Below are 24251 nucleotides of genomic sequence, written 5' to 3' on the forward strand. Positions count from 1 at the left end.
GAGTTTGTCGGTTCTCTCCATGACCATGCTGGTTTCCTCTGTGTGCCCGGTTTCCTCCCACGGACCACAGGCTTTTCGATAGAGAAGGGGTTTAAATTAAGCGTGATCTGTGCCACAAGGGTTAGTAAGTTGTGGGCAGGTTACGTTGGCGCTAGAAGCGTGGCGACACTTGCCGGCAGGCCCCAGCACAATCCTCCCTGACACCAGTGATACATTTCACTCTCTGTTTGACGTACTTGGGACGAAGATCATCTTTCGTCTTTAAAGGCGCTTCTATTGGAAGGCCTTTTAATGTTGTTAATGTACCTGTCTCTGGTACTTCCACTAGCAGCTCATTCCGTTCCGTAATCTCACCACCCTCTGGGTGAAAATGATTTCCCTCCAGTCCCCTTTTAAATCTCTCCCTTTCTCTCAGGAAGCCAGTGCTCCCTTTGGAAGATTCCGTTCCCTGGGATAACACTGCAAGTATCTACGTCATCTAGGGCCCCCGGAATTTAATATACACCTGCAAGGTCGTCCCTCGGTCCTCTGCTCGCCACGGATTAAAATCCAAAGCTACCTATCACCTTGATATAACACTGGCCCTCGAGAGCCAGCAGCATTCTCCACAATCTCCTGCACTCTTTCCAGCTCAATAAATTGGGGGGGGGGGATATCTAATGTGAGTGGAAAGTACTGGCGGGAATGTCAGAGGTAGGATTTTCACACAGAGATTGGTGGGTGCGTGGAACTTCCTGTCAGGGTTGGTGGGAGAAGCAGCTACATTAGCAGCCTCTTGAACAGCACAGGCACCGACCCATCAGTCCATCATCCTCCTGGTCCCTTAGACTGATATTAAATTGATCCCATAGATTAATCTTAGAGTAGGGTCTGTTTCTGTGATGTACTTTTCCATGTTCAAACATCATAGCACAGTACAGGTCCCTCGGCCCACTATGTTGTGACAAAATTTTAAGGTCAATCCAATCCTTCCCGCCCACTTAGCCCTCCAGTTTTCTGTCATCCATGTGGCCATCTCTGACATCCCCCGTATATTTTCCTCTGGTCACCGAGAAACTATGCCCCCTCGAATCGGCCATTTCTGTTTCGGAAAACAGTCTCTAGCCATCCACTGGATCTGTGCTTCTTATCATCCTGTAAAGCTCTATCAAATCACCTCTCCTTCTTCTTCGCTCCAAAGGGAAAAGGTCGCTCAACGTATCTTCATTAGACACTTTCTCTAATCCAGACAGCATCCTGGCGAATCTGCTGTGCACACTCTCTAAAGCTTGCACGTCCTTCCTATAACTGAGGCGACCAGAACTGAACAAGATAGTCCCAGTTGTGTCTAACCAGGGTTTAAAGAACTGCAGCATCACCTCGTGGCTCCTGAGCTCAGCCCCGCGAATAATGAAACCCAGCACAACGTACGCCTTCGTAACCACCCTGTAAACTTGCGTGACGACTTTCAGGGATCTGTGGACGTAGACCCCGAGATCTCTCTGCTCTTCCTCACCGCTGAGAATCCTGCCATTCAGCCTGCGTTGTGTTGCTCTGTTAAACGGCATTTCCCTCTGACCATTTTGTGGGTTTATGGGGAGATCGGATACTGCTGGCTTAAGCCCGGCGTCCGACCTGTCGGTGCGTGACGGTGTGAGGGAGGGATACTATTTTCTACCTTTGTCTCCTCGGAATTACACGGCGGGTGATCACCTTCTGTGACTGCTGCTGTCCTTCTGGCGAAGAACACGTCTAGTCCTTGCCGACCGTAACTGTGTCTAGTCCCACTGATTTGCACCAGGGCCATAACACTCCAGAACCCTCCGACCTGTATATACTTACCCAAACTTAACTGTTGAAATCAACATCGCATTCAAAACTTATGCTAGCTGCTGCTTCCATACGCTCACCACCCTCCGAGGGAAGAGGTTCCCCCTCGTGTTCCCCTTAAACATTTCACTTTGACCCTTAATCCTTGACCTCTATTCTTGCGCAACCTCAGTGGAAAAAGCCTGCTTGCATTTACCCAATCTATTTCCCTCATAATTCTGTATCCCTCGATCGAATCTCACCTCAGTCGTCCGCGTTCCTGGGAATTAAGTCCGACCCTATTCAACATTTCCCGAAATTCCAGTTCCTCAAGGCCCGGCAACATTGTCGGCCGAAGCGCTTGCACTGCGCTGTAACGGTCTTTATTCTAACAATCCTGTAAAGTGTCTCTGCACTCAGTTAATCTCGCCTGTAGGTAGTTGACCAGAATTTCAAATGAGGCCTCTTGAACGGTTCTACAACTTCAACATAACGTCCAATCTCCTGCACTCAGTGCTTCGTGTTTTGAAGGTCATTGTGCCGAAAGTTTTCTATACGACCCGGTCTACCCGTGAAGCCACTTTCACTGAATTGTAGACCTGTATTCCCAGATACCCTTTGTTCTAATGCACTCCTCAGTAAACGGTGGGAGGACCTCATACATGACCAACCCACTCTGCATGCTGACCCTGGATAGGAACATGCCCACAGAAGAAGGACGCATCCAGCCCTGAGGAATGGTGTCAGGGAGGTGGGAGGGAAGTGTGGGCAGCGGTGGGCGGGGTGGGGGGGGGGAGCGGTCAAACTCGCCACATCGCCCTCGCGGAGGGAGGGTCTCCGCGGGATCTCACCTGGTGCTGGCCAGTGGTATCCAGCGATGGCGGCCTCATCTGATAGGGATAAAATGGGAGGGATTCAATAGTCAGATGGGCTGGAGGAAGGGAGGGGAGAGAAAGGGAGTGGAGTGGACCGCATGAGACTCCACTCTTCAGGAGTGTGGAGGGGTCTGCAGGAGAGGGAGGGGAAGGTGTGGCAGTAGGGGCGAGTGGGGGGTAGGAGGCAATGGAGATGAAAGGGCGTGGTTGAGCAGAACTGGGTGAGGAGAAGCTGTCAGAGTGTGAGTGCAGGGAGGTCAAAGGTGTGCACGGGGGATGGTTTTGGGTCCGGGGCTGGGTGGGATGGGCGTGCAGAGCGAGTGGAGGGGACCAAGGGGCGACGGGCTCTGAGAATCGAGGAGATGGGGGCAGAAGATCGGACGGAGAGTGGGGGGGGGGCGGGTGCTGGTCGGGTGGAGAGGAACTGGACGAGAGGATGTGACGCAGTGAGATAAGGGAGGGGACCGAGGGGCGACGGGCTTCGAGAATCAGGGGAGATGGGGCCAGAGGAGTGGACGGAGAGTGAGGGCGGGTCGGGTGGAGAGGAATTGGACTGAAGGATGTGACGCAGTGAACGCGTGGATGGAGTGACAGTGAGTTTTCGAGAACATGAGGAACGGGATGCGAAGGGTTTGAGGGAGAGGCGAGAGGGTGAGTGCAGAGGAGTGAATCTGTGAATGGGTAGGGTGTTGGACAAAGGGGGCTGTGTAGAGTGATATGGAGCGCGTAAGGAGAGGGATTGGAGGGAGGGGTGCCCAGCGGTCTGAAGGGGCAAGGAGTGACATTCAGTGAGACTGTGGAGAGGGAAGTGGGGCAGAAACCTCTGGGCAGGGAACAGGGAGGAGGTGTGTCCGCTGGCAGGGTTGCAGTGAGTGGTTCGGGAGGGGAAAGGGGAGGGGCCAGGTGCCTACAATTCTCGTAGTAGTCGTAGACGGTCACGTAGGCGTCCTGAAGATTCTCCACCACGAAGACTCGGTGAAGAAGTGCAAGCACTTCGACAGGCAGGAACTTGTGCATCTGTAGGCCGAGCGGTGGGTTGGCGATTCAGTACGAGATCTCCTCCGCACGTCCCCTGCTCCCCCAGTATCCCAGACGCACCTTCCCCCCTCCCCTGCAACAGCCAGGACCAAGCTGAGACAGATGGGACGGGGTCCTCGCCACTCACCTCTGGAATGTACACCAGCAAGTGCTCGTCCTGTGTCTCTGACCTGCTCACACAAGGATGCTTCGGCTTCTGTAGCAGAGAGAGAGTTATTTATAAAGATGAAAAAGATCAAATATCAGTTGTTGTTTTTTTTTCTTTATGTCTGCATGAGGCGGTCCCAAGCCCGGCTGTGAACATAAGAACATATGAAAAAGTAGCAGAAATAGGCTGCCTGACCCGGCGAGCCTGCTCCGCCATTCAATATGGTCATGGCTGAGCTGGCCATGGATTCATCTCCGCCTACCTGCATTTCCCCCACAACTCTTAATTCCCCCAATATGCAAGCGTCTATTCAAACTTGTCTTAAACATATTTACTGATGTAGCCTCCACTGCGAATTGGGCAGATAATTCCACAGATTCATCACTCTCTGGAAAAAGAAGTTCCTTCTCATCTCCATCCTAGATCTACAGCCCCGAATCTTGAGGCTATGTAGTACTCCAAGTGTGGTCTGACCAGGGTCAGATATAGCTGTAATATTACCTCTCAGCTCTTAAACTCGATCCCACGGTTGATGAATGCCAATGCACCGCATGCCTTCTTACCCACACAGTCAACCTGCGCAGCAACTTTGAGTGTTGTATGGTCTTAGACCCCAAGATCCCTCTGATCGTTCACACTGCCAGCAGTCTTACCAATAATAGTATATTCTGCCATCATATTTGACCTTCCAAAATGATGGTATCTGGGTTGAACAACATTTATCTGCGTTGAACGCCATCTGCCCCTCTCGGCCCAGTTTTGTATCCCGTCGATGTCCCGCTGTAACCTCTGACAGCCAGTCACACTCTCCACAACACTGACATCCTTTGTGTCATCAGCAAATTTAATAGCCCATCCCTCCACTTCCTCATTTCAAGTAATTTATAAAAATCACGAAGAGAAGGGCTCCCAGAGAAGATCCCTGAAGCACAGCACCGGTCACCGACCTATATGCAAAACATGACCCGTCTACAACCACTCTTTGCCTTTTCTGTGCAAGACAATTCTGGATCCACAAAGCAAGGTCGCCTTGGATCCGCATGATTCTGGGTCCCTTTGGGTGTTGGATGTGCGTCGACATATCGATTTGGGGATGCGTGCACATCTCGGGAGGTGTCGGCAAACCTGGGGTTCGATGACTGAAGGGCTTGCACATGGATTTAGAGGTGCGCACAGATTTGAGAGCGCTGCTAGATTTGGAGCTGCACACAGATTTCGAGCTGTCAGTTAATTTGGGTGCTCCATGTAAGTACATAGGTTTGTTGGTGTACCCACTGATTAGCGGCTGGACACAATTCTACGTGTATTGGTAGATTTGTGGCTGCACTTGGATTTGGGGTGTCCTTAACTTTGAATTTAGCCTTGCATTTTAGGGGACTGCACATGGATTTGGAGATGTGCACTGATTTAGGAAGGGTCGAAGAATATGGGATTGCACACGGAGTTGAGGATGTGTGAGACTTTGGTGTGCCGACAGATTTAGGATGTCATTGAACTTTGAACTGTTTTTCTTACTAATCTTTTAAGGTAGAAGCATTTATTTTGTAACCTGTTTGAAATTTTTCTTCCTCTGGGTACTGATGCGCATATTTCAGAGTCATCGGTTTTAGGTTGCGCACGGAATTGAGGTTCACAATGATTTGGGATCATGCTCTAATTTGCCGGCGCACACGGATTTGGCGGTCCATACTGATTTGGGGATGCGCTCTGATGTAGGCGGATGTTTAGAATACGCCGATCGACATGAATTTAGCGGTGCATGCAGATTTAGTGAAGTTTACGAGTATTTGGGGGTACAGATTAATCTGGTGATACCAGCCGATTTGGAGCGTCTTTGGGTTTGGGGATGCACACGAATCTCGGGATTTGGGGGTTTTGGCAAATTGAAGGCTTCACACACATTTGGTATTGCCGGCAGACTTGGAGATGCGCACCGAGTTCGGGTGTGTCAGATTTGGTGTCGGCGTTTTGTGGTGTCTGTTAACTTGGGGGTGCACACAGATTTGGGTATCTCCGTAAATTTAGGAGTTTATCGGCGAACGTGGTGTGCATATGGAATTTGGAGTGCGAAAGGATTTGGTATAATCCAATGTGTATGTCGGGGTGCCTGCTGATTTGGGGCTGTGACGAATATCAAGGTTCTTCCATTCGTACAAACATTAGCAATAAATGCAATTTGAATTTATGGTTCAGGCATCCATGATGTGAAGTGTTTGAAGTCACTGTTACTTGGAGAATCTAATTTGAATGTGGGGGTTGCAGAGTTTTAGCGGTGCGCGCAGATTGGGGATGCACAAGATTTGAAAGTGCGTGAAAGCACACACACAGGCACTCTCGCACACAGACACAGAAACACACACACACACACACACACACACACACACACACAGTCACACACACAATACACACAGTCACACACACACACAGACACACACAGATAGACACACACAGACACAACACACACAGTCACACACACAGACACACACACAGACACAACACACACAGTCACACACACAGACACACACAAACAGACACTCGCGCACACAGTCACAGAAACACACACACACACACACACACACAGTCACACACACACAGACAAACACAACACACACAGTCACACACACAGACACACACACACAGACACACACACACACACACACAGTCACACACAGAGACACTCGCGCAGACAGACACACATGCGCACACATACAGATACTCGCGCGCACACACACACACACGCGCGCGCGCGCGCACACACACACACAGACACACACACACACACAAAACACACACAGTCACACACACAGACACACACACAGTCACACACACACACACACACACACACAGTCACACACACACACACACACACACATAACGGAAGTTTCATCTACCTTTCCAGCTCTCCGCCATGTTCTTTGACATATGTGGGGTGATATGATTAAGAAATTCTCACCCCACCACCACTGGACTGTTGAGTTTTATGGCCATGCGGTAGGGTCAGGGGTAGTTTTGGGACGAGGCCCCAAATGTTCTGACTATGACTAAGTCAGTGAAGTAGTTGGAAGGTTTCATGGATCGGAAAGTGGTTATTCATGTCGCCACACACAGACAGCTTACAAAGGACCCTCTAGGTCGAGTCCACAAAAACACCAACTACATCAAGAGTTTATACCGTTGACGAGAATGGCAATAGTGGGCGATTCAATGCAATTTTACAGACTTTATTTCAATATTCTGTATTTGATAAATGATTTCCATTTTCCTGAAGTACATATTTACAGTGGAAGCAAATGCTATTGATAAGACACCTCGAAGGTTCTGATGCTGTTACTGGGACAAATTAACTCACACAAGTGGTTTAAAAATTAATTCACTAAATTAATCACAACCTGTCACCGCAGGGATGGCACCTGTCTGATGTAATAGGTTTCTAAATAAGTTAAGGAGTTTTATTATACAATATGTTGAAGTCTGTCCCTGTGGGGTCGCTGGATGGTGTTTATAAACCCGGGACATGTGGTGCTTCAACATTTCATTCCAATAGACCGCCTGAGGCACAGGGGGACATATTACCGCGCAGGGGAAATGTCGGCAATGTTGAAACGGTACTACAGTGTGCAGAAAATATTGTACCTGTTCATTGCCGTCACTGGAGTTCCTGGTGAGTGAACAGAGCAGTTTATGTTTGGTATTTCCGTGTGTTAACCGGTGTGAACCTGTTTATGATCAATCGACAAGCTTCCAAGTTGATGATCTTTGCATAGATATCCGTCAAAGATATTTATCCTATCAATTCAACATCCTGATTATTTCATATTTAATGACAAGATGAACGAATCCCCGGTCTCTCCTCTAACTCAGGGGATCGACCTGAACTTTGTTTTTGCCTTTAATATTATCTTGTCCAGATTTGTCCCAGTACCGGGGCGGGCAGTTCTCCTGGACGGTGTAACTGGGAGGCTTTTAATGGGACCTTGTCCAGAGTTGTCCCACAGGTGGGAAACGGAGGGTCCCCGTGAAGGGGTGACTGGGATGGGTTTACATTGTGAAGTTCACTTGTACTGAGTTATTATTCAGACAGAACCCCTGGTCCAGTGTTTCACGTTTCCCGGTGGAGTCTGGCACAGATCACCTGAACCAGTGTCCATGCATCTGCTGCCGCGTGTTTTCGAATTGAACTGTGCTGGAGAATTAATCCGTTAACGGAGTCATTCAGTCTCTGGTTACCAAGTTGTTCCTGAGACCCGTCGTAAATTGGGCGCTGTATCGACCTGAAGATAGGTCTCGCCCCGAAACGATAGATTTTTTTTTTTTTTTTGTCCCGCCAGTATTTCGCGTGCGTTGCTCCCCTCTGTATCCCTTCTCGGTCCAATCAGACGCTGAGCTTCAGGAGGCTTGGTCAGTCACGGTTAAATCAGTGAAACCGGCTCCGTCAGTGACTGGAATCGGGATCAGCACCGATTGTTGTTGTTCATACAGCTTATTTTTATCCTCGACGATTGTTCACACATCGTCGTATCTTCATACTGAAAAAGGCAGGTCAGAGACAGTGTGACCCGTGTCCGATGTTAGATTAGCAGCCGTTCACAGACTCTGGCACGCTTGATCTTTAGCTGAAGTCCGATCCCTCTTTAATTCCTGGAGAATGTGTTCAGTAATGCTAGGGTCGGTTCTCCCCCACCCCCGGACCTCTCTCTCTCTCTCTCTCTCTCTCTCTCTCTCCAGTCAATTTAATGGCGATTGTGATCCTGTCCCGGGGAAAGTGCGGCCTCTCTACCTGCACCACTCGCTACCTGGTGGCCATGGCAGCGGCGGATCTACTGACTATTGTCACCGAGGTCATTTTGTCTCGAATCAATTGGTATTACTTCCCGTGGAATTTTCTGGACATCACCCCTGTCTGCAGTGTTATCGATTCACTGACGTACGCAGCCACAGACTGTTCGGTCTGGTTCACCGTCACTTTCACCTTTGATCGGTTTGTCGCCATTTGCTGCCAGAAGCTGAAAACAAAATATTGCACCGGGAAAAATGCGGCTGTGGTTCTGACAACAACCGGCATGCTGTTCTGTCTGAAAAACATACCCCGATACTTCACGTTTGAACACAGCGTGATCATCGATAACGTACCGTGGTTTTGTAGAACCATAAACAATTATTTCACTGACCCTGGATGGATGGGATATGACTGGCTGGATATGGTTTTAACTCCGTTCCTCCCTTTCGCTGGGATCCTGCTGCTCAACGCTCTGACAGTCAGACACATTTTAGTGGCCAGTCGGGTCCGTAAGGGGCTGAAGGGTCAGAGCAAGGGGGAGAACCGCAGTGACCCGGAGATGGAGAGCAGGAGGAGGTCTGTGGTTTTACTCTTCACACTGTCCGGCAACTTCATCCTCCTGTGGATGGCATACGTTGTAAATGTCATATATTATCAGGTCGCAGGAAAAGGATCTGATTTCAGTGATTCCGAATGGATCTTTCACTATGTCGGAGTTTTGCTGAGGAATTTCAGCTGCTGTACGAATACATTTATTTACGCGGTGACTCAGTCGAAATTCAGGGAGCAGCTGATCGGCGCGGTGAAATACCCGGTCACCTCGGTGCTTCAGTTCATGAATAAAGCGGCGTCCTGAGCACTAGCCAGTGCGGGCCGCTGTGTGTCTCCAGCCCGGGCTCTGGTTCCTCTCATTCACCGCCTGATGGCCAAGGTGTTATTTCCCGGCGGGATTTCCCCGCTACCGGCAGCTCCGGGACATTAGGGTAGTCTGTGTGGTGGAGGGAGGGGGGCGTGGACGTGAGGGAGTAAAACACCGTCATGGTGACTCATAAACTCGGTGTCCCGCCATATGCCAATCAATGTACTGCTCCAGAATGCCGCGCAGCATTTGTTCTGTGGATATGTCTATCTATTCCCTTTCCTGCTCAGTACCTCACAGTCTGACGTCCCCAGACAACTGTAGGGCTGGTGTGATACTGGGTGGCCAATCCATTGCCAGTTCTCTAGTCTCCAACTTCCACATGAATAACGGGCTAACGTGAAAATATAGGGCGGGGTTTGGATAAACACTTTTTTTTTTAATTGGTGAAAAGCCGCCCCATCTTAATGACCGCCTCTGCTACTAATGACTGACGACAATAGCTGAAAGCAGATTGTAGCTAGGAGATTAGTATCCAAGGATACATATAGTATGGAAAAAACAGGCTGGGAGGCAGAGGTGGTAGCGTAGCTCTGTTTGTTAAAAACAAACAAACAAACAAACAAAATCAAATCATTAGAAAGAGGTGATATAGGGGCGGAAGGTGTTGAATCATTGTGGATAGAGCTGGGGAACTACAAGGTGAAAAGGCCCTGTACGGACCATGCAACCGCAGTGAGGATGTGACCTACAAATTACAACGGGAGACAGTGAATGCTTACCGAAAGGGAAATGGTAGAATAGTCATGGGGGATTTAAATATGCGTGTAGATGGGGAAAATCAGGTTAATCCTGGATTCCATTTCTGGGAATTTCTAGAGTGCCTTCGAGATCGCTTTTTAAGGCAGCTGACGTTTGAACCCACTGGAGCATCTGCTGTCCTGCACTGGGTGTGGGGCAATGAAGCGAAACTGATTGAAAACCTGAAAGCAAAACAACCTTTAGGGCCAAATGAGCAGAATGTTTCTGAGCTCACCTTGAGGTTTGAGAAGGAGAAGCTAAACCAGATGTGCTGGTATTACAGCAGAGTACCGGTAATCACAGAGACAATTACAATCGGCCAGAATTAATCGGAAGGGAACACTGGCAGGGACAACGGCAGAGCAGTAATGGCTGGAATTTCCGGAAGCAATTCGGAAGGCTCGGGATAAATACATCACAAAAGAAGAAGAATTTCGCAGGAATGTCAATGCCAGCATAAAAATCTAAGAGAGGCGATATAATTGAGTAAAAAAAAATTGTGGGAAGTCAGACTATTTGGAAGCTTATGAAAACCAAGAGAAGTGAACCAAAAAGTCATTAAGAACATAAAGATGGAATACTAATTTAAGCTAGACAGTCATATAAAAGAGGACACCAAAGGTTTCTTCAGCTACATGACATGTTAAAGGGAGGAGAGGGCGAATTTCCGGCCGTGGGTAAACGAGAATTAGTAATGGGGGCAAATGAAATGGCGGACTGAATCAGATTTTAGGAGTATGGGGAAAATTGGCAGATGGTGCACAGTGTCGGGAAGTGCATGGAAGAAGAAATGAAAGGGTTAACTATTTTATAAATGGAAGGAAAATGAATTGTAACACGCGCTTCTTCCAGACTTAATCTACGGGGTGATAGTCCCCCAGTACGGCCAAATTCAAGAAATCTCGTTTGGCTGGATGCTGCACGATGTGTACCCTGTTACAAATCAGTACCCCGAAATAACAAACAGTACACAATTTGCGGTTAAACAATTAAGCTGTATAACTATTAATTTGACTACATGGTCAGTAGAGAAAAAAAACATATATAAAATGAAAATAAGGCAACAATCTGATTAAACGGTCCTGTGCGCACGAAGTTGGAGCTCACGCAGTTCAGTTGTTCTTCTTCCTCCATCGATCTCCTCCTTTGGGCCTCCGCTCGGAGACGACCCCGTTCGGCGATCCACCACATTTCTCCGTTCGCGTCTTCTCTCTCTCTCTCTCTCTCTCTCTCTCTCTCTCTCCTTCTCGCAAAAGCCCGCAAAAGCAGCTGCTTCCAGAATCGCAAGACAGGGCAACAAAATCCTGATTTGCTAACATGCATCAACAGTCCGGTTATCTCCGCCCATAACCAAAACATTGCTGCTACAGAGAAACCATTCCTTCAGCAGTGAACATTGCAAAAAGAAACATTACATAGCAGTGAACCCTTACAGCTCGTTACACTCTCCCCCAACCACCAAATTTAGTCATGTCCTCATGACGTTGAGATAATTTGCCAACCCTTCCTACAAACACAAAGTCCAATCCAGATGCAAAGTCAGTGACATAGCTCGCCACAACAGCAGAGATCACACACTGTTCCCCAGGCGCTACATAGATCAACCTATCCGGTGGTCTACTAATTCTCTGAGACATCCGTACCTCCTCACCTAACTCTTCAGACTCAGACGCTGCTGGTGATACTTCGGGTCTGCTTGCCGAGTCCTCCCCCACCCACACCCCCGCAACCCGGAGCCCTCTGTCCCGTGTCCATGCCCCACTTCCTCTCCTTCAATGTCCTGCTATAACCCAGGCTGCCCACAACTCACCCACCCCCTCCACCTCACCTGACTCAGTGGAAAAGGGGCAGGGCTTTCTTCCTCAATCACTGGGGAGTTAGCGAAAGGCAGCATGTACCTCACGTCCAGATCATCATCCTCCGAATCAGTATCCCTCTCATGGGCGCGGCCCGGCCCAGCCTCTCCTGCTGTGGGCCCTGCAGTCGCCCTGCGTTTTCGCAGAGTCTTCTTACTAGGTGTAGGCTCCAAGTCGGGCTCTGGGTCAACCTGAACCTCTTGTACCAGGGGCAGCAGGTGGTTCTGATGGAGAATCTTGACAGGCCCCTTCCCCTCTTCTCGTTTCACCTGGAAAACCGGTAGGTTTGGCATCTGACTCTCCACCACATAGGGTGTGGCCGCCCAGCAGACAGCTAACTTGTACTTTCCAGGTAGCCCCAAATTCCTTATGAGGGCTCGGACTCCCGGTAGGAGTTGAGAGAACCTCACTTTCTGATCATACCTCCTCTTATTTCCTCGATTCTGCTTGGCCGCTGCAGCCCCAGCCAATTCATAAGCACTTTTGAGCTCACTCCTCATATCACACAAATACTTTAGATAAGGCTTCGGTGGTACGTCACCCTCATCAGTCCCAAAACAAGGGTCAATGGGCAACCTCGCCTCGCGCTCAAACAACAGGTAATATGGCGAGTACCCAGTAGCTTCATTTCGTGTACAGTTGTAACAGTGAACCAGATGCACAATATGTTGACTCCACCAGCTATCGCTGATCTCCATGGTTCCGAGTACGTCTTGCAAGGTCTTATTAAACCCCTCAGTCTGGGGATCGCCCTGTGGGTGATAGGGCGTGGTCCTCTTCTCTTTCTGAGCCGTGTCTCAATTTTCAACCGCAGACCAAATAGTGCCACTGCCCGGGTCATCCCGCTGAGCAGCTGCCACTACCCCAGAACTGAATTCCGGCAGCAGTGAGGTCACAGTGAACCTGGGGAATGACGTCATCGGAAGCCGCCCATTGATCCGCTGCTCGATCCGGCCGCTCCTTTTCCTCTGCCTTCACGGGGTGATGGCAAACTGACACAGAGCCTTCATCCCAGGAGCAGGAACGCTCTCCCCCTCCTCGACCCTGTCCAGTCTCTCATGCACCTGTCGGGACAAAGCATCCGCATCGAAATTCCGGCTCCCCGGCCAGTATTTCAGGCTGAAATCATCCACCTCTGTCCAAAAGTCTCCGACGGGTTTACATATTCTCCACCCTCCTGTCCTTGTCCCCACTCCCTTTCTTCCCCAGGGGAGGGTAACCACACAGAAGCAGATTCAAGGGGTGACCCACTTTGGCGTAGCCCGTCAGGAATCTCCGATAATAACCACAGAACCCCAGGAACGAGCGCAGGGCGCTCACAGTCTGGGGCCTTGGCCAAGTGGTCACCGCTTCTATCTTAGCCGAGTCTGTAGCTACTCCATCAGGTATCTCCGATAATAACCACAGAACCCCAGGAACGAGCGCAGGGCGCTCACAGTCTGGGGCCTTGGCCAGGTGGTCACCGCTTCTATCTTAGCCGGGTCTGTAGCTACTCCAATGGTGAGATTAAGTGCCCAACGTAGCTAACAGACGTTTGGCAGAACTGGCACTTGTCCAGGGAAAGTGTTAACCCTTCAGCTTTCAGGCGGCCGAACACCTTCAGTAGCCTTGCTTTGTGTTCTTCCATGGTTTATCCAAATACTATAAGATCACCAAAAGCACCAACACGTCAAACAATTTCATATCACCCACTGTATTCTCCATGGCCCGCTGGAAGTTGGCAGGGGCTCCCGATATGCCCTGGGGCACCATTCGAACTGGAAGAATCCCAGGGAACATATAAATGCCGTCTTCTATTTGTCGGCCTCACTCATCAGGATCTGGTAATATCCACTCCTCAAATCCTGCACACTAAACCACTTCGCACCACTCAGAGAGGCCAGCGCATCTTCGACCCTCGGGACCGTATACTGGTCAGGGACGGTGCGTCTGTTCAGAGTCCTATAGTCCACACACATGCGTACCTTCCCGTTCTTCTTCCGGGCCACGACTATTGGGGACGCATAGGGGCTTTGGGACTCAGTGATGATTCCAGCTTCCTTCAACTTACACAAATGCTGCCGCACGTCTTCCATGTCTGCTAGTCGCCGCGATCTCTCTCTAAACGGGGTGTCCTCGGTCACCCGGATACTGGGACAAGTGCTCTTGGAACAACCCGCATCAAACTCGACAATGGAAAATACGCCTTCCAATTTCAACATCTTCTCCACCAGCCTCCTTTTCCAACCCGGCGGCACCGGGGAGTCCCCGAAGTTGAATGACTCAGCGGTCAACTTCCCCCGCTTTTCCCTTAGCACACTTCTCTGGGCTGAACTCCATCTGCCAGTTCTGCATCCTATCTGCATCCTGCTGTAACCTCTGGAGAACTGTCCAGACTCTTCACAACACCCTCAACTTTTGTGTCATCAGCACCCTTCTCCTTCCTCATCAAGATCATTTATAAACATCACAAAGAGAAGGAGTCTCAGAATACATTCCTGCAGAACACCACTGGTCACCGTCCTCCATGCAGGATACAAACCATCTACAACCACCTTTGGCTTCTGTGGGCAAGCCAGTTCTGGATCCACAAAGCAAGGTCAACTTCGACCCTTGCCTCATTACTTTCTGAATGAGCCTCACATGAGGAACCTTATCAAAAGTCTTACTGAAAGCCATGTACACTACATCCAATGTTCTACATTCATCAGTGTGTTTTGTTACATCCTCAAAGAATTCAATCAGGTTCGTAAGGCATGATCTGCCCTTGACAGAGCCGTGCTGACTATCCCACGTCAGATTATGCTTCTACAAATGCTCATAAATCCTGCCTCTCAGGAGCTTCTCCAACAACTTGCCCTGCACTGAAGTAAGAACCACTGGTCTGTAATTTTCTGGCTGATCTCTACACCTTTTTTTGAAAAGGGAAAAATGTCTTCGAACCCTCTGGTACTTTTCCTCTCCCTATTGATATGCAAAGATCATCGCCAGAGGCTCAGCAATTTCCTCCCTCACTTCCCACAGTATCCTGGGGTATATCTCAAGTTGAGTACCCCCAACTTGGGTTGAAATTGGTAAAATTGTGACGCCAGAGCTCACATTCAGAGGAAATCATACAGAAACATGTAAAATTATGGAAGGAATAGATAAGATAAAGGCAGGAAAGTTGTTTCCACTGGTAGATGAGACTAGAACTAGAGGACATTGCCTCAAGATTTGGGGTAAATTGGGATGGAGATGAGGAGGAACTGCGTTTCCCAGAGAGTGGTGGATCTGTGGATTTCTCTGCCCAATGACGGAGTGGAGGCTTCCTCAGTAAATATATTTAAGACAAGATTGGATAGATTTTTGCATAGTTGGAGAATTAAGGGTTATGGGGAGAAGGCAGTCGGTGGAGATGAGTCCATGGCCAGATCAGCCATGATCTTATTCAATGGCAGATCAGGCTCTAAGGGCCAGATAGCCAACTCCTGCTCCTATTTCTTTTGTTCTGATGTTCTCACCACAGACTAAAACCTCTCCTGAAATATTGTCCTTCACCAATTGATGTCTTTTGCAAATATTTTTACAGGTTTGAAATTGCAGAACACTTGTGTACAGGAATCTTAAACACAACAAAACATCAGTTTTTCTGTCTCTGTCTGGATATATAAGGAGTAACCAAATATTTTCTTTGCAACGCCAACACATCTGTTGTCGATTCTTGGAGATGAAGAAGTATCTCATCCCAGCTGGTAAATGTATTCTGTCTCTGAAATGAAGTTTTCTGTTTTAACTCTGTGTAATTCACTGGAACCGGGAGCTGAGAACACACCAGCATTTGTTCACTGGAGATCAGTTCTCAACTGCATTGATTGTACAAGGCATTCAAACGTCTGACTTTCTGAATTGCCAGAGAATTGATCGTAGTGAGATATCATTCTCCTTCTCTCAGTGTGGGAAGAGATTCACTCACAGGCTACCCGCAGACACGCCAGTGAGTTCACAGTGGGGAGAGGCCATTCACCCGCTCTGTGTGAGGGAGGGGAACTACTCAGTCATCCAGTCTGAAGATACATCAGCAAGTTCACACCATAGTGAGATGCTCCACCTGTTCTGACTGTGGGAAGCACATTCTGTTATTGATGCTAAAGGTATATCAGAAAATTCACCAGTGAAAGGACATTGACCTGCTCGGACGGTGGGAAGGCATTCACACACTCAACCACAACACAGTGACACCAGTGAGTTCACACCGGGGAGAAGCCATTCACCTGCTCTGAATGTGGGAAAGGGTTCATTCAATCATCTCAACTGAATGAACACCAGCGAGTTCACACTGAAAAGATGCCGTTCACCTGCTCAGACTGTGGGAAGGGCTTCACTCACTCCTCCAAACTACAGAGACACCAGCGAGTTCACACCGGGGAGAAGCCATTCACCTGCTCAGATTGTGGGAAGGGATTCGCTCAATCGTCCAACCTACAGACCCACCAGCGGGTTCACACTGGGGAGAAGCCATTCACCTGCTCAGACTGTGGGAAAAGATTCATTCAGTCAAATCACCTGCTACAACATCAGTTAGTTCACACTGGGGGGAGACCATTCACCTGCTCAGACTGTGGGAAGAGATTCCTTCAGTCATCTGACCTACTGACACACCAGCGAGTTCACACTGGGGAGAGGCCATTCACTTGCTCTAAATGTGGAAAGGTATTTGCTCGGTCATCTGTACTGAAGGAGCATCAGCGAGTTCACACTGGGGAGAAGCCGTTCACTTGCTCTGAATGTGGAAAGGTATTTGCTAGGTCATCTCAGCTCTTGAGACACCAGCAAATCCACTCTGGAGTGAAACCATTCCTCTGCTCAGAATGTGGGAAGAGATTCACCGATGCAGCTCAGCTGAAAGATCATCAGTTTGTTCACACTGTGGAGAGGCCATTCACCTGCTCAGACTGTGGGAAAGGATTCACTCGGCGTTCTCGACTACTGACACACCAGTTAGACCACACTGGGGAGAAACCATTCATCTGCTCAGAATGTGGGAAGAGATTCACCCATTCCGCTCAACTGAAGGAACATCAGCGACTTCACACTGGGGAATGGCCATTCGCCTGCTCTGAATGTGGGAAGGGATTCACTTGGTCATCTCGACTGAAGGTGCATCAGCGAGTTCACACTGGGGAGAAACCTTTCAGCTGCTCTGAATGTGGGAAGGGATTCACTCAGTCATCCAAACTTGTGAGCCACTACCAAATTCACATTGGGGAGAAACCGTTCACCTGATCAAATTGTGAGAAGGAATTCAGTCTGTCATCTGAGTTTAAAATACATCAGCGAATTCACACTGGGGGATGCCACTCTCCTGTTCTGAATGTGGGAATGGATTCACTCAGTCAACTCAGTTAAGACTATAAGATATAGAAGCAGAAGCCGGCTATTCGGCCTTTCGAGGCTGCTCCACCATTTAGTCATGGGCTGATCCAATTCTCCAGTCATCCCCACTCCCCTGCCTTCTCCCCATACCCTTTGATCCCCTGGCTAATCAAGAACCTATCTCTCTCTGTCTTCAATGCACCCAATGACTTGGCCTCCACAATTGCATGTGGCAACAAATTCCACAAATTTACCACCCTCTGACTAAAGTAAGTTCTCCTCATCTCTTTTCTAAATGGATGTCCTTCGATCCTGAAGTTGTGCTCTCTTGTCCTAGACTCACCTACCATGGGAAATAACTTTTGCATATCTAATCTGTTCAGAGCTTTTAAAATTCAGAATGTTTCAGTGAGATTCCCCTCCCGACCCCAGCCCCCATTCTCCTGAACTCCAGGGAATACAGCCCAAGAGAAGCCAGATGCTTCTCGTATGTGTAACGCGCTGTAAGGTTTCACTGCTAATGTAATGGCTTCTTTGTAATGTTCACTGCTGAAGTAACAGTTTCTCTGCAGCAGCAATGTTCGTATTATGGCTGGCGATAACAGGACTGTGGGATGCATGTCAGCCAATCAGGATTTTGTTGCTCTGTTTCGTGAATCTGGGAGCGGTTGATTTTGTCAGAGACAGAGATGGAGAGAGAAGACGCGAATGGAGAGATTTGCTAGACTGCCGGACACGGTTGACTCGGAGCGAGGGTCCGAAAGGCAGTGACGATCGGAGGAGGCCGATGGGGACCGATCGGCCTATCAGTGAGCTCCACTTTTGCGCACAGACTGTTTCATAAGATCGCACCCTTTTTTCAATTTTGTTTCTCTACTAACCATACAGTCAAAGTAAGAGTTATAAAGCTTAATCATTTAATCGCAAAGTGTGTTCTGTTTCTTATTTCTGGGCACTAATTTGTAACAGGGTACACATCGGGCAGCATCCATCCAAACGAGATTTCTTCAGTTTGGTCGGGAAGGGGGTTATCACCCCCTAGATTAAGCCGCTAGGCAAAGCGAGAATTACAATTGTGGGGGCTACGTTCGGGATTGATTCTGTTGGATGCTGTGTAATTACCCTGAGAAATGAACCAGTGGGGCAGATATTTGTACTCCGGATGAATTGTTAATTCCACTGTTAGGTTCTGTTGAAGTTGCGATTGTGAGTGGAGACTTGATAAAATGGCGGATGCAGCTCTTGTTCTCATGCAGACCAGCGCTGAGGGAGCTGGAGGCGGAGATTTCAAAGACAGGGTTCTGTCATTTCTGTGGAGTGAGGGGAAAGAATGGTCGGATTTGGAAGGTCTAATTAGTCCACGTCCCCTGGTGAAGAATGAGAATTCTGAGGTAGTATCCGCCCTTACTTCTCTGGCGAATAAATGGAAAATTCAGATTCCAAGTCGCAGCTATGGCAGGCTCCACCTATTCTCTGGAATAACGCCCACCCCTAAAGGGGAGGAGGAGTATGAGACGTGGGCGGAACGAACCTCTCAGTTGTTAGATGAGTGGCAGTGCTCGGATGATGAAAAGTGACAGTGATTGGTTGAAAGTTTGAATGGGCGGGCCGTTGACGAGAGAGCTGTCAGGTTACATTATCCCGTAGCGACAGCTGTCAGTTATCAACAAGCACTGGGCAATGATTTTGATCCGACTGGAAGCCCAGTGGAGCTCCTGGTGGCGTTTCAAAGCATGCGTCAGGAGCAGGGGGAGAAGGTTTCTGCCTGTAATTTGCGGCTACAGAGGCAGCTAAATTGGTTGCGGCGCAGAGAAGTCATTCAGGGTACTGAGGTGGATCAGTTAAGAATGGACCAGATAGCCAGGCGTGCCCTGTCCCATGATCTGATTGTGTGGGGTCTCTGACAGTCTCATAAAACACGCCCCCTCCATCTTTTGTTGAGCTGATCAGAGAGGTACGGGAAGAGGAGAATGCGGCGGGAGCGTGGGAGGACTCAGTCAGCAGGATACAGTCCTCGGTAGTGTCCCCTGCGGTGAAGTGACCACAGATAGCCTACCCCGGGGAGCGGTAGAGGAGATTGCGGCAGAGCTGAGAACGGGGATACGTCGGCTGTTATCAGCGGGTGTGACCCCACCCCTCCCCTCCATATGATCGAGCTGCTGGGCTGGGTGCGGATCCCCCAAGGGGACGGACATTGTGGAGGGCCGCTGGCAGCAGGTGTCACGCCAGAAGGAGAGTGAGCCCCCGGGTACCTCGGCAGGGAGAGTCGTTGGGAAAACCTAGAGGGGACCCAGTGAGGGAACGGCTGGTGTCTCTGGGAGAACACATTCCCAGCAATGTACCAAGGAATTCCCGAAAGCAAAAGACCCTATTCCTGAAGGCTTAATGGGACCACACTCCAGTGTGTCGCTATTGACAGAGGGTACCTACGCTAAAACCATACTCGACACGGGGTCGCAGGTCACGTTACTGTACCATTCGTTTTACAACCGGTATCTGAAGCATTTACCCTTGACACCATTCAGTGCACTGGAGATTTGGGGTCTCAGTGCTGGTGATTATCCATACGACGGTAATTTGTCAGTGAAACTGGAGTTCTCGGAGGCCGATGTGGGAGTGTCTGAGGGTCTTGATACATTCGTGCTGGTTTCCCTGTTGAGAAGGGCTGCGTTTCAGTTCTGGTGGGGACCAACTGCCCTCTGGTGAGGAGGCTCATGGGACCTGTAAGGAGAAGGCGAGGGAGAGCTTTTTGGAGACCCTGTCCGTGCACCCAGTGTTTCAAGGTGCTGCTGAGGAAGTGCGTGGCAGCATTGGGCTGGATACCAAATTTAAACGAGGGACCGTGTGGTTCACCCAGTCGAAGCCAATGGTGATACGGCCCGAGGAAATAGCGAGAGTGATGGAGACCCACCATATTTCCCGGAGTGCCTGAGGGCGAACCCCTCTTAGTGGACGCTCTGGAGAACCACGAGGGGGAGTCGGGATTTCTGGCTGGGGTGCTGGTGAGGCCCGAATTGCAGAAGCCCTCGGTTGTTCAGGCGAGCAGGATGGCAGTGATCGTCAGGAACACTACGAAGAGGAAGGTCACCTTCAAGCGGGGGATGCCCCTGGCGCATTTGTGCCCGGTGACGGTAATGTTTAGCGCCCCCGTGAGGCACGCCGTGGAGGATCAGCAAGATCTTGTGGTCCATGTCAAATTTACACTCAAAGCTGTAGTGCTGATTGACAATGTTGTTAAGAAGGCCTTCATCAACCATGGAACTGAGTTCAAGATCGGTAATGTTACAGCTATATAAGACCTTCTTTGAACCCACTTAGAATCTTGTGTTCAGTTGCCACATTACAGGAAGGATGTGGATACTACAGAAAGACTGCAGAGGAGATTTACAAGGATGTTACATGGAATGGAGAACATGCCTTATGAGAATAGGTTGAGTGAACTTTGGAGCGACGGAGGATGGAAGATGACCTGACAGATGTGTATAAGATGATGAAAGGCATTGATCGTTTGGATAGCCAGAGACTTTTTCCCTAGGGCTGAACTGGCAAACACGAGGAGCATAGTTTTAAGATGTTGGAAGTAGGGTTAAAGGGGATGTCAGAGGTAGGTTTTTCACACAGAGAGTAGTAGGTGCATGGAATGCACTGCCAGCGATGATGGTAGAGGCAGATACCATGGAGTCTTTTGAGAGACTGTTAGATATGTACATGGAGCTCAGGAAAACAGAGTGCAATGCGGTTGGGAAATCCGAGGCAGTTTCTAGAATAGGTTACATGGACGGCACAACACTGTGGGCCGAAGGGCCTGTAATATATTGTAGATTTCTATGTTTCTATATGCACTCATCTTCGAACAAGGCACGGATCAGACATTCTGACTGACCATCAAATTCTCTGACTGTATTCCTGCCTGTGTGAGAATGCGCTATTTCTGACTTCAATCAACCTAAGACTTGGCTCAGTTTGTCTCTGGCCTTTGGTATTATTTCAAGTTCTAGTCATGTTCCACAAGACTACAAAGAACACTTGTTTTTACATGTATGATCCTGGAGATTTACTAATTACTCAGATACCCTCCACCATCTGATTGACAGTGATAAACCCATCGATGGCAATGCCAATGAATATAAAGTGGAGGGCAGTGGCTATTCTCATTGGAGTGCGGCACTTTTGTGATGTAAAAGCCACAAGTCACTTGTCATCGAGGCAAAGGTGTTTCATATCGTTATTCACTCAGAGAGAACTAAATCTGACGGAAGGTTTTATTTCCATACAGCTCTAATTGACATTTTCACTGACTGGAAGGTGAACTCTTTAACCGAGATTAACTGGGAACTATATTTTTGTTCCGAGTTACTAATCCTTGGATTTACATAGCTGAAACACGGCAGTGTTTGGGAGATACATTGGCTCCCATTTCCTTCGACTGTAGGGGAACAACGCTTGGTGGTGTGATCCATGGCTGCCTATTTACCCAGAAGGCCCCACGAACCAGAAACCTGTCTGTCAGCCACGGAACAATAAAGCGATGCGCATGCGCCGCAGAAACGGCGGCGGCCCACCACTCATTTGCCGAAAGCCTGGCGGCACTGGGTACGAATCGTGGGGCTGAGAAAGAGGGAACGGACCGGGACTGTGCTGGGGTGCAGGACCAGTGCGCCAGGAGCTCACAGTAATAGCCCGTCAATCACGTTTCAGACGCCGCTGATTAATTCCCCACCGGAGACCCCTCCAACCTGCGGCCGGTCTTTGTGAGCCTCTCGTCTACTTAGCGCATGCGTGATATTTGGGATGACCTCATACCTATGCGCATGCGCGTGTGAGCAAACAGAAGGAAATCTGCAGATGCCGAAATCCAAAACAACGGACGGAAAATGCTGGAGGAAAGTCAGGGAGGCAGACAGCAACTATGCAGAGAAGTGAACAGTCGGCGTTTCAGACCCAGACCCTTCTTCAGCACTGGAAAGGAAGGGAGGGAGTCAGAATCTGGGGCAGGTGAGGTGATAGGGGAAACCGGGAGAGGGGAGGAGTGAAGTAAAGAGCTGGGAAGTTGATTGTTGAGATATAAAGGGCTGGAGAATAATAACAATAATAATAATTAATACTCTATTGATTCCGAGTGGGAAATTCATTCGTTTCAGCAGCAACATCTAAAAGCACAGCAAGCAGCGGGCAGACTTTACTGAAAATAAAGTACAGAATAATAATGTATACAATAACACTGTATCAGAGTGCAATAATAATGTTTGAAACAACAATGCAGAGACTATTGAACTATGATGTGTGTTCACCTGTCACAGAAGATTTTTGTTACGATCCTTGTGAGGGCGGAGCTGAGTGAGTTTGTTCAAAAGGGTTCGGGGGCTTTGCTGCCTATTCTGTAGGTCATGGAGAGGATGTTCCGGATTGTCCATAATCGATAACAGTTTGATCAGTGACATCCACTCCACCACTCACTCGAAAGAGTCCGGGTTGTGGCCAAGGATGGATCCAACCTTTCTGATGAGTTTATTATTCTTTCGCAACGTAAAGCAGCAAAGAAGACTGCACTCGCTACAACAGACTGGCAAACGATCTGCGACATCCTGCCTCACGTGTTCAAGGATCTCGGCTTCCTTAGAAAGTAGAGTCTGCTCATCCCCTTCTTTTAAACAGTCTTGGTGTTGGTTTTCCAGTCGTGTCTCTTGCCGAGGCGAACACCCAGGTATTTGTCCTCCTTCATCCATCGCAACTTCTTCTCCCAGAATGTATACAGGATTCATCACAGTCCTCTTCCTCCTAAAATCTATCACCATTTCCCTGGTTTTGACCACGTTCAGGAGCAGTTGATTCTTCCCTTACTATTCCACAATCCTGTTAAACCAGCCCTCTGTACCCCGAGTCCTGCCCATCTCTGATGCACCCAACTACGGCAGAGTCATCAGGGAATATTTTTAAGTGGCCGGACTCAGAGTTGCACTGGAAGTCTGAGGTGTACCGTGTGAACAGAAACGGAGACAGGGCAATTCCTTGTGGGGCTCCAGTGTCATTCACCTCCACCTCAGGCACAGAACCACCCAGCGGTGCCAACTGGGGTCTAGCTGTCAGGAAGGCAGTAATCCAGGAGACAGTGAATTTGTCTACGCCCACCCTTGTTCAGACAACGTGGCTGGATTGTATTGAAGGCATTAAAGAAATCAAAAAGAGTGATTCTCACAATGCCACCAGCATCGTCCCGGTGGGAGTGGTCTCTCTGCAACAGGGAGATGATGGTATCATCCGCTCCCTCATGAGGTTGGTAGGGAAACTGTAGAGGGTCCGAGGTAAGTCTGGACCGGCCTCTGCATCACCTTCATCACATGAGATGTGAGGGCAATTGGTCTGTAGTGATTGTCCTCATTAAGTTCAGATAATTACCATACTGGGTAAAGGACCAAGGCAGTAATTATTCCACATCTTTTCCTGACTTGGTCTCAGCTTGTAAGGGTGCACCAAAATACCAGACAGCAGGCTCATACAGGCTTTCAGCACCCTGAGGATGATACTGTCGGTGTCAGCAGATGTAGTTAGTCCGGCTGTCTCCTACCCTGACCTACATTCACTGTCCGTCTCCCGGATGGCCTCATCTGCACGGGGTACACCGAGATACAGCTCCTTAGAGACCGTGTTAGGGATCTGAAGCTGCGGTTCGATGACCTACAGCTTATTGGAGAGAGTGAACAGGGGATGGAGCGGAGCTACAGGGAGTCAGTCACCCCGAGGCTGCAGGAGTTTGATAAGAGTGTGACGGTCAGGA

The 24251-nt window shown here is 49.1% G+C and overlaps 1 protein-coding gene across 1 annotated transcript in view; it reads left to right on the forward strand.

Moving 5' to 3' along the window:
- Positions 1 to 7434: 7434 nt before the first annotated feature.
- The window catches only part of LOC140185051 (uncharacterized), a 783302-nt gene continuing 766485 nt past the window's right edge, over positions 7435 to 24251 (forward strand). The window contains exons 1-3 of the mRNA XM_072238268.1: positions 7435 to 7510; positions 16551 to 16869; positions 17038 to 17376. Of these exons, the coding sequence (XP_072094369.1) occupies positions 7435 to 7510; positions 16551 to 16869; positions 17038 to 17376 (734 nt within the window). The remainder of the gene's footprint in view (positions 7511 to 16550; positions 16870 to 17037; positions 17377 to 24251) is intronic.

Source organism: Mobula birostris, chromosome 20, assembly GCF_030028105.1.
Source record: "Mobula birostris isolate sMobBir1 chromosome 20, sMobBir1.hap1, whole genome shotgun sequence".
Taxonomy (NCBI): Eukaryota; Metazoa; Chordata; class Chondrichthyes; order Myliobatiformes; family Myliobatidae; genus Mobula; species Mobula birostris.